General features: G+C 38.4%; 1 protein-coding gene and 1 long non-coding RNA gene across 2 annotated transcripts in view; one reads left to right on the top strand and one right to left on the bottom strand.

Moving 5' to 3' along the window:
• Nucleotides 1-1,301: 1,301 nt before the first annotated feature.
• The window catches only part of LOC122981706 (protein-glutamine gamma-glutamyltransferase 2-like), a 16,099-nt gene continuing 6,171 nt past the window's right edge, over nt 1,302-11,229 (bottom strand). Inside the window, exons 9-15 of the mRNA XM_044350387.1 lie at nt 10,748-10,836; nt 10,309-10,462; nt 8,894-8,982; nt 8,065-8,248; nt 7,559-7,719; nt 2,245-2,381; nt 1,302-1,927 (exon numbers count right to left, since the gene is read on the bottom strand). Of these exons, the coding sequence (XP_044206322.1) occupies nt 1,762-1,927; nt 2,245-2,381; nt 7,559-7,719; nt 8,065-8,248; nt 8,894-8,982; nt 10,309-10,462; nt 10,748-10,836 (980 nt within the window). The 3' untranslated portion in view covers nt 1,302-1,761. The remainder of the gene's footprint in view (nt 1,928-2,244; nt 2,382-7,558; nt 7,720-8,064; nt 8,249-8,893; nt 8,983-10,308; nt 10,463-10,747; nt 10,837-11,229) is intronic.
• LOC122981709 overlaps nt 10,843-11,229 on the top strand; it is a 19,693-nt gene continuing 19,306 nt past the window's right edge. Inside the window, exon 1 of the long non-coding RNA XR_006403296.1 lies at nt 10,843-11,213. This is a non-coding gene — a long non-coding RNA (uncharacterized LOC122981709). The remainder of the gene's footprint in view (nt 11,214-11,229) is intronic.

The raw sequence follows: 11,229 nt of genomic DNA, 5'->3' as shown, positions 1-11,229 counted from the left end.
TCAGCCAGAATTGCTTTTTTTTTTCAAAACATGAACACATAAGTCCTATAAACACGTTTGACAAGGATCCAATAAATTTGGTTATTAAAGAATTGTGACCAAATTATGTACTGATATTTTACAAACAAAAATTAACTTGTCAGTCCTCTCTGGTTGACAAACTTAGCAATGGTAAACTACCTCAAACATATCACCGGCATTTCAATATTGCAATTTCTTTTTACTTAATGGGCAATTTATCAAGCTCTACACTCATGGGCTACTCTATTCCACCTATAGATACATACATTTGTAGACTGCACCTACACTTCATGGCAGTGATGAACACACTGTTATTATTTATCGTTATAGTGTAAATAAATAGAAATAAATAACAATTAATTTAATAAACAAAGTAACATACTTACATAGGCTACATAATGGATAATGTCTCTGACTGTAGTAATAGAAGATTTTCAGAAACAACATCATGGTGGTTGTTGTCCTCATTACTTGTGTGTTGTACAGTATCTCCTGAAAATTATGCAGTGGTGAAAGAAATACTCAGATCCTTTATTTAAGTAAAAGTAACAATACCACAATGTAAAAATACTTAATTATCAGTAAAAATCCTACTTAAATACTAAAATAAAAGTACTCATTTAGCAGAAAATCAGGCTGTGACTGATGTTACATAACTTTAACAAAGTACATTGTTAATACTGATGAGTCTATGCATCAGCAGCAGTTTATTGTTATAGCTGCTCAAGGTAGAGCTAGTTTGAACTGCTTTGTAAGGGTCATGAGATAAATCTGGGGGGTCTTGAGATGATAGATTTGAAATCATTTTTCTTTCATATTTGCCTTTTTGTGAAATATTGAAGAGTTTTACCTCTTTGGGTCTAAAACAGTTATTTATTTGAAACCATGTGAGGGGAAATGTGTCTTTGGTGGAACTGCATACAAATCATAGACATCTGAAAAATGACGAGATACAAATACACGAAGCTTCTTTGTAAAGGCTCCCAGTTTAAGTATCGATTAGCATAACATGAAACTACTCAAGCAAAGTACAAGTACCTTAAAATTGTACTTAAGTACAGTAGTTGAGTAAATGTACTTAGTTACATTCCACCACTGTCTCTAATATCACTTAAAATCATAAACACAAATGTCAGTAATATCAGCTGCTAATGGGAGACACTGTACCAGCCATGATGTGATGTGACCAGTAGGTGTCAATATTCATCCACTGAGAGTGTATTCTGACTCTGGATCGCTCTTTGGCCCACAAGACAACAAATTAACACCCAGCCTTAAAATGTTTTCTCCAAAATTTTATTTTCAATTAGCGCACTGGATTTTTTCTGCATCACCAACAACAAAATGTTTCCTAAAAGGAGGCGAGGAAGCGCTGCTCCCTTAAACAATCTACTGGCAGCTTTAGTAGCAATGGCTTTATTGTCACATTTAGAATGAACCAAATCAAAATACAAGTAAAGTAAATGTGTTTAGGTCAGTATCTTATTATATTGCATCTATTGATCTTATTGTAGCCTACTACAGAGTCACTGTACATGATGTTAGTGAATGTGGATCATTGTGTTTCTTTATAAAGTTACCCAGGAAAAACTTATTCTTATAGATAGTATATAGTAAAGTATATATTAGTATGGTATATTCGAGCATATAAAAGAATGAGAATAACAAGTAAATTTAAAAGAAAATCAGTACCTGCTAGTCCAAAGAACAACAATGTAAAAAAGCTTTCAGCTTTTGCTATTAGATTTCTGTACTGGCACATTCGTTCACCATAACATTGATGAAGCTCTTGATGTTCCTCAGTTTGTCGCTATCAAAGTTCACCAGGAGCACGCTGGGTGTAGTAATGCTGGGACTGAGCTCAGCAGTGGCCTTGGCCTCCTGTTTTGGGCCCACTGTTCCAATCCTGCAAGAATGATACTCAACAGTCAGAGAGGAGGTTTCTGTTTTATGCTTATCTCTATTCTTATGTATACAGATATAAAATGTTTCAGTTTGTGCACATGTGCTGACATTATTGTATAAATGCCATTTTTTAGGACATTCTTTACTGTGATTTTGGGTTTAGCAGTGAGTAACATTTTTTATTCGAAAAATAGAAATCAGTTCACCATGAATTAATGTGTACATAAAAGAAGACAGACAAAACAGGTCATGTATAAAAGCTAAAAGACATAATGCACTTGTCCACTCATATCTCCTGCATCAACAGAGTTGACATACCTCAGTATTATGGGCTTGCCGTCAGTGAGGCCGACCCCCTCCATGGTGAAGCTGCAGTCCTGCAGTGGCTCTGGTAAAGGGTTCAACAAGCTCAGCTCTGCCGTCATAGACTCATATAGTGTGGCTTCTCCCACCAGCTGCAGAGAGGGGGTCAGATAGACAGGTTTCATCATGTAAGAGGTGGTATCATATGATTATTGATTGATTATGTCCTGTACAGTTTTATTATAGATTATAATGATCAAATAATGTAAACATTAAAAATACTAACACAGTTTGTTTTAACATAATATATGCCTGAGTGAGCAATAAAAAATAGAGGAAAATTCAATGATTTCTAGTTGAATCCAAACTTTTCTGTGATGCTACCTCACTCGTGGTTCAAGGTTCAATATATTCATCCATTAACGCTGGACATTAAAGGCTCTAGATGACTCTATAGGAATACACTGAAGAGATCAACATTTATTTAAGAACTGAGGAATAGGCCCGAAAAGAGAAAGAAATAAGATGATGATTCATTGGTTAAAGTGACCAATGCATTTCAGCCAAATTATATTCTTCAGGGGAAGTGAAAGAACCTAATAGACAAGATTACAGTCATACTTAATGTTACTTTGGCTCTGTCTATTTCTTGAAGATGCCCACTTAAACTGTAGAGTCTAAGCATGTAGTTTACTGAGCACTTTCTTCTTTACATACAAAATAAAAAAACATGCTACACAAGCATGACAAGTATAATTATCAAGGCAAGAACAATAAGCACGTAATCGGCAAACACAGTCAAAGACTGGTGTGCTCTCAAGGCTCCATCGCTTGAAACTAAACTATCTAACACACACATATTGCATGTTATACATTTTAACCAATCACAAGCCAGGGCTGTCCGAGATCATTATTGGTCCTCATTAAGCATGCTGCGATTAAACTACGGAACTGCTTATCATTCTTAGCAATTTAAGTACAGCAAGATAAAAATTATTTACAATTATGTTTCTATTGTATAAATGGCTCTGACATAGCCTGCCCCTAGTTGACTAGGCTGATAACATATCAATTACCAAATACAAACACGCAGAGCCACTGACTTCTCTACACCAAATTATAAACCTATCTTCCAGGTTTTAAGGATACATATTTGTCTCATTCAAAACAGATTAATGTCTTATTCAGTCTCTTTTGATCTTTACAATGTCTCCTCTAAGATGCATATGTTAGTAATGGGTCTCTCTAATGTGCTTGTCTTTGTCCAAACACAGATGCGCCAAACTGTCCCTTTTGAGTCTGGCATTATCTTGACAATTTTTCCTATTATCCAGGAATTTCTTGGTGCAGAGGAGTCTATGATGAGGACAACATCTCCAAGGTTGAAATTCCTTCTTGTTGTGCTCCATTTTTGTCTTTCCTGCAAGAGAGGCAGAACTCCTGAGTCCATCTGCGCCAGAATAGGTCTGCCATATATTGAATTTGCCTCTAGTGGCAACACACATAGAGATCTTCTTTTGAAAAGACACCTGGGGGCATATTTGGCTGTATCTTTATCAGTGGTAAATGATTTGGGGTCAAAGCCTCCAGATCGTTGGTGTCGTTTGAGGTCGTTGTTATGGGTAAGTCATTGATAATGCTTTCCACTTCACATAAGAGTGTCTGTAGTCCTTTGTCATCCAATACCTGCTGTTTCAACAGGGAACTTAGAACTTTCCTGACAGTCCGTATTTGGCGTTCCCAGACACCTCCATGGTGGGAAGCGTCAGGAGTGTTAAATATCCACTTAACTCCTCTTTTCAACATGGATTCCTGAATTGTAGACTGGTCCAGGTTTATTAGTGCCATTGTCTGAATGAAGAACAGGCACTTGACCTCTTCCGCTTAGGAAGTGGCATAGTGCATTAATACATGAGCTGGTGTCGAGTGAGTGTGCTACTTCTAAGTGAACTGCTTTCCTGGTTAAAAATGTGAAAAGCACACCATATCTCTTCACTCTGTCATGACCTCTACTGACCTCGATGGGCCAAAATAGTCCACACCAGTGTTTGTGAAGGGTGGCAATAACCAGTCCTCTGGTAAGTTTGACATTTTTTCTTCACCTGCCTTGGCATGTAGTCTTCTGCATGTGCTACACTCTGGGATCATTCTTGTATTGCTGAGCAGGCTTTTAGTATCCAGTACTTCTGCCTCAGTCTTGTGAGAATGTAATTTCTACCTAAGTGGCTGGTTTCTTCATGGATGTGACGGAAGATGAGTTTGGCAGTCCAGTGATCCATATGCAAGATAGCTGGATGCCTGGCTTCTAGCGGCATGGCAGATCGGCTCAACTGCCCTCCTACTCTCAGCACTCCACCTTCCAAGTATGGATCCAACTTAAAGATATGACTATCTTTCCTTACATGACATTTTTTCTTCTTGCAGGGCTTTAAGGTCTTCTGCATATTTCTGTTTCTGACATAGGTGAATTAACTCCAATTCCACCTTGGAAAGGTCTTCTGTGGTAAGCACTTATTTTTCAAAGCTTTGCTTGTACTTGAGCATCTTTGACTGAAGTAAAGACTCTGCCTTAGATGAGTTGTTTTCACATTTATAGATTGCTTCTTGAAGCTCCTTTCTTTTCTGCCTCATGTTTAGCAGAATCTCTTTTAGGCACATGAGCCAAGCCGTCGCTTTCTTGAGTTTATACCTGCTTGAGAATTGGTTTAAAAACCAAGTCATTGTATCCAATTTCTCATCCACTTGTATAGGGACACTTTGGCTTTGAGCTCTGAGTCTTTTTCCTTTGAGTGAATGGACTGGTCTGGTCATTCTGGCCATTCAAACTGCGGTCTAAACAGGAATTCTGGTCCCTGTATCCAGTTTTTGCCCTGTAGCAGACTCTTGAAGCCTGATCTGCAGGGTTGTCTGATGTGTTCACATACTTCCACTGAGAAAGCTTTGTAGCCTCTTTAATGAATGAGACTCTGTTAGCTACAAATGTTTCATATCAAGCTGCATTGTTTTCGATATACTTAAGTATTGTGACACTGTCTGTCCAGAAGATTGATTCATCCAACTGTAATTGCAGCTCATGTTGCAGCATTTTGTCCATTTTCACAGCCATCACAGCTGCTGTCAATTCCATCCTGGGAATGATGACAAGCTTGAGTGGTACCACTGTTGACTTTCCCATCAGGAATGAAGTGAGTTTCTGGTCCTTTTTCGTTGGTCAACAGGAGGTAAGATACTGTGCCATAACCATTGTTGCTGGTGTCAGAAAAGTGGTGTAGTTGTGCTGACTTGATGAGACCAAATCCTGTGGGCTTGATGCATCTGCTGACCCTAACCCTATCCCGCTGAAAGAAGACAGCTTTTGCAAGTCTTCCAACCACTTTTTCCATCTTTTTGTCTGTTCTTCAGACAGTTCATCATCTCATGCTCTTTTCTCTTTGCAAAGTTCTCTTAGAAGGAGCTTGGCAGGTAGGATGAAAAGTGCCAGGAAACCCAGAGGATCATAAGCTGAACTCCTAACTGATAGGATTTCTCCCCTAGTACAAGGCTTTTCCTGTACTTCAATTTTGAGCTTAAAAGTGTCCACTGCACCACTGGACACCTAATGCCCTCTCTGTGGGTAGCTGATCATTGTCAAGGTTGAGATCTTTAACCTGAAGCTCTGTCTTCTTCTGGGATTGACATTAGCAATGCTCTTGAATTGCTCGTCATTTTGGTCAAACAAAATCCTCCACTGAGGCATAATGTTCTCAAGTCCTTAGCGAGAGCAACAGCATGCTGAGCTTAGACAGTTGTCAACATAAAAGTTGTGTTAGATTGTCTCAACAGCTTCAGGTGCAGCCCTCTCTTTTCCATCTTCAGCTGTTCTTCTTAGTGCGTAAGAGGCGCAACTGGGAGAAGAAGTTGCTCTGAACAAGTGTACACACATTCTGTAATCTGCTGGCGCTGCCTTCAGGTCGCCATCTGGCCACAATCGGAGCCACACCAAATCTGAATCCTCCTCAGGCAGGTAAAACATGGATTGCCATCATGCCTACCATTTCCTTCCTGAACCTTGTCAGCACTCCAGTAAGAGTGTTTATGAGGTTGGGGCCTTAAAGGAGCTTATTGTTTCGTGATACTACCTGATATGATGTGGTACAGTCAAAAACAACTCTTAATTTCTTCTTTTTGGGATCATATACTCCATGATCTTATTTCTGCAGTCTAGCCGCTCTTCAGGTACTCTGGTGTCATATCCCTTCTCTAGCAGCTCTCTCATGAACCCATTGTACTCCTCGTGAAAGTCAAGATTCCTGGGAAACTTCCTTTTTAGACTTGTAAGGTGCTGCTCAGCTCGAGGTCTGTTGTCAGGCGTTTTTATGTCCTTGTCCTTGGGATATAAATAAAAATTGATTGATTGATTGAAAAGGACAAGGATTCTGATACCAGATTTACAAAGATGAGTCTACAGCACCGGTTAAACAAGCTTCTATTTTATTTTTCTACGGACTTTACCTTAAAGTGACCAATGCATTTCAGCCAAATTATGTTCTTCAGGGGAAGTGAAAGAACCTAATAGACATGATTGCAGTCATACTTAAAGCACTGGTGGAAGTAACCACTCTACCATGTGATGACTTGTGAGCACAGTAGATCTCAAACCACAATGTGTTTGTTTCCTGTCACTCATAGCTGACATCTGCATTAAATGCCCATTAAGACTATCTTGACTGTGTGTTAAAGATGTGATTATGTATGCTTTGTGTTAAGCTTGTCCTTTCATTGTAATGTGTGTACAGTCCTCTTATCTCTTGTAGGATTGGGAGGGGAATTGTTTTGGTACTCTGGTTGCCCTTTTTGTTTTTATTTATTTATTGTTCATTGTTTTTTTCTTTTCCTCTCCCTTTTTTGCCCTGTGGTTATTTTGCTCAGATGGCAGAGTAAATGTAAATTTCACAGAGTCTGGAGCACTTTAATAAAAAAGATTAAAATACTCACAGGTGAACAATAACTTGAACACAAGGAGGAAGGAAATGATTTGACAGAATATTTGATCTCACTAATGTGATTTTGTATGTTAGTACTATGTTGATACAGAAAAGCAGGTTTTTGATCCATTAAAGTCATCAGAAAGTATTTTTAAATGTGATGAATAAGAGTGTATTTTGCTCTGAGGTTATGAGTGTGATTGTGTGTGCGAAGGCTGACTTGTTACTTAAGTTCTGTTTTGTCCAGAATATAAAAACTCCTTAAATACAATTTACTGATTTATACACTCAGTTTTTTGTCCTACAGTGTAATAATAGAGTTTTCATTGCTCATGAACACATTTGTTCCACCTCTCCGTCCATACCTTGATTTCTATGACTGGCTCATCCAACACAATGGTCTTCTCAGCCTTGTGGTAGTCAATGGTCTGCTTGTCGACGGTGATGGCTGACAGATGGATCAGCCTGTCAGAGGTGATCACTGATCCATAACTGTCATACTTCAGTCTGAGGCACAGACGCCTCTCTGAAAAAACACACATATTATAAATCACATTAATTAGGTTATGACAACTATTTCAATTGAATTTCTGCATGAGAAAATGATTTTTGGAAGGTTGTGAACCAGGTTTCAACCAGCAAACATTGTAAGACAGTTGCATAACTACATTTATAGAAATATTTCTGTGTTACATTTGAATGAACTTGAATTACTGACTTTGAATCTTTTGTAAGATGCAGATAAAAGTCTTGTTTCATCGAGGTACCTTCATGATTATATCCACTTGCAAACAATGTGGAGGTAATTTCTGTGCGAGCATCAAATTCAAAGCTCAGACACTGTGGTGTCTGTGATAAGATCAGAGCTAACCTTCTCCAGGGGGCACCTCCACTTTGTCTGAAGCAAATCCACAGCTCCCTCCTAGTTTTCCGTTGTAGCCTACAGCTTTGGCAACAAACAGGAAGTTGCAGGTCTTTGCCTCCATGCAGTTGTTAGTGAGGACAGCACAAACCTCAAAGTCTGAGCCCACAATCATGTTATCAGCAAGCTTGATCTGAAATGAGAATCATGAGATGATTCATTTAATTTAATTTATGGAGAATACAATAACAGAAATACATTATATTGTATTTCTAATAATGAGCATTTAGTTCTTAAGTTTGTTGAAAAGGATGATTCTGTGATAGGAACAGTATATCTCAACTCTGTTGTAGAATTGGCAAAATTTGGCAAAAAAATAATAATAATCAGAATATGCTCATAAAAGATTTTAGCTAATTCAACATATAAAGTGATAAAAGATTAATTGAGCCTCTGTCCATCCAACCATCTATGTAAAGGGGACATTTAATGAAACATTTATCTTCAACGTAAACAAAGAAAACATACCGTTATGTTACACACAACTTAGCAGTATTTGACAACCTTGTGTGTGCTGTATGACTGTCATACCCATGATGGTTATTTCAACTTTTGTCTGTTTTGCATATGTTATGCATATGAATGATTTGATATATTAAATATTTGTTCTGTTTTTTTGACCAATGAACCTGCAAAATAGATGATTTCACCTCTTAGGAGCTGTGATGTTGTCTCATGTTGCTTTGAAAACTTAGATCATTTTGCTCATTGCCAGATCTTTCTATATATTTACATTATTTGCTGTATCCCCTGTATATCTATATATGAACAGAAAAACCTTGAGACGGAGCTCTGGCTCTTCTCCTCGCTGCTGTAGCTTGTTGTGGTGCTGAGCCTTCTCATACACCTGCCTCTCCTCCTTTGAACCTGAAAACCATCAGGATTACTGGTAAGTTCTTCAGCATTATAAACCTCCTGAGACAGACTCCTTCAAAACCATCATCATTTAGATTTAACAGACATGGAACTTGTGTGATTACATTTTTAAAATTGTGTTGGCTGAGGTCATCTCTCTATCTCTCTATATAAAGCAAGGAATCTCTGTCTGTCTGTATGTATGTAAGTTTGTCCTTCATATATCTCCAGAACCGTTCACCCAATCTACTTCATACCTGGCAGGTGGATTGCTGGGGAAGTGCAATGTCAATGTGTGAAGTTGTTTGGATGAGTGGTTCTTGAGAAAAATATAAAAACACCTCATAAATAAAATTGATTTGCTTCTTCTTCTGCCAGCGTAGAAAACGTTAGAAAACGTTTCGGAGACTTAAGCTCTACTATTGAACTGTGTAATGTTACTGTGAAGGAAACTTGGCATGTACATTCAAAACTTAGTGCTCAACGTCTCAGGCACATTCAGAGATATTTAAAAATATCTCAAAAAACGTTGCCCAAAGTGCTCTCCACCACAATCATCAAAACACCAAATGAGGGAATATCTTTTTGAAGAATAGTGTTCATTCTTCCAGTAGAGTTCAGTAACTTGTAGAATCAATGCCAAAGCTGAGGAACACCATTCTTCAAAAACACATTCCCTCATCTGGTGTTTTGATGATGGTGGTGGAGAGCACTGTTTAACATGTCAGTCCAAAACTCCCATAAGTGTTCAATTGGGTTGATATCTGGTGACTGTGAAGGTCATAGCATATGATTCACATCATTTTCATACTCATCAAACCATTCAGTGACCCCTCGTTCCCTGTGAATTGGGGCATTGTCATCCTGGAAGAGACCACTCCCATCAGGATAGAAATGTTTCATCATAGGATAAAGGTGATGACTCAGGACAACTTTGTACTGATTTGCAGTGACCCTTCCATCTAAGGGGACAAGTGGACCCAAACCATGCCAGCAAAATGCCCCCCACAGTATAAGAGAGCCACCAGATCCCCTCACTGTAGGGGTCAAGCATTCAGACCTGTACCAGTTTTTCCTTTAATTTGTCACCCATCTGTATATGTGGTTGCTTCTACGGTTCAACCTCAGTTTAGTCTTTAGTTTAGTTTCTACTTGGATTAAAACCATTTAATTTATTGAATCCTTATCGTGTTGGTTGATACATTTGTCAATTTATACACATATATGCAGTTCTCAAGAAATAATAAGCAATTGGCCTGTTCCGAACAGGCACATTTTGAAGGGGCACTGCACTAGTCTGTGTATGTTTACAGTGACATGTAACAGACTCTGCAGTACCTTCAGGATACTTGTACTGGTGTGTGATGTCATGCCTCTCATCTGAGCCCACAGCTTTAGTACTGATGAACCGTCCGACAGACTTTGTTGATCCACCGATTTTGACCAATTGTCCATTTGACAGGCGCACCAAGTCCACAACATCTGCATTAACCTGAATCCACACAGGACATGACATAACATCAGATAACGCTAGACACATATATTATGACAACTATACCAATATATATGATAGAAATATTTTGTATACATACAGTACATGAACAAACACAGTATCTCTTAAATTATGTCTCAGATCACAAAATTGATCAGTCTCTGTGGATTAGCTTGGATCAGGTCTTGTCAATAAATGCAACTTCTATGGAGTTTATGAAGTCCAGCTTACATTTGTGCATTTTTTTTATAAAGTGTGACGCTAAAAGATCAAGCAAAAACCCACCTCAGCGAAAATAAAGGGAGCATCGTACTTCTTGGTCAGCTCCCCTTCCTTGATAGCCCTCAGTGAGGCCGGTCCACAACAGAAAACACCTGACAGCATCACACACCCAGAAACACAGTGAATTTCATTGAGTTTCAGACACACAACATCTGGATTCAGGCCACAACTGAACTAAACTGAACTAAACTGAACTGAACTGAACTGAACTGAACTAAACTAAACTAAACTAAACTAAACTAAACTAAACTAAACTAAACTATTATTTTTGGTGTTTGGTTTAACACTTTATGACACTTCAAGAGAGCATGCACAGGTCTAAGAGTTTGTAGTAAAAAATAAAACAGTTGCTTTATACTGTGTCATGGAATCGAGAAGAGTCATGTGAACATGCCAAACGTAAGATGTCACATGCATAACCATACACCAAACTTGTGACTACTGTCAGAAGTTGAATCTTACCGGTGTGGTTAAACACTGTGCCT

The sequence above is a fragment of the Thunnus albacares genome, chromosome 5 (genome assembly GCF_914725855.1).
Source record: "Thunnus albacares chromosome 5, fThuAlb1.1, whole genome shotgun sequence".
In the NCBI taxonomy this organism is placed as follows: Eukaryota; Metazoa; Chordata; class Actinopteri; order Scombriformes; family Scombridae; genus Thunnus; species Thunnus albacares.
Note: the sequence above shows the minus strand (reverse complement) of the source record. Positions and strands in the feature narration are given on the sequence as shown.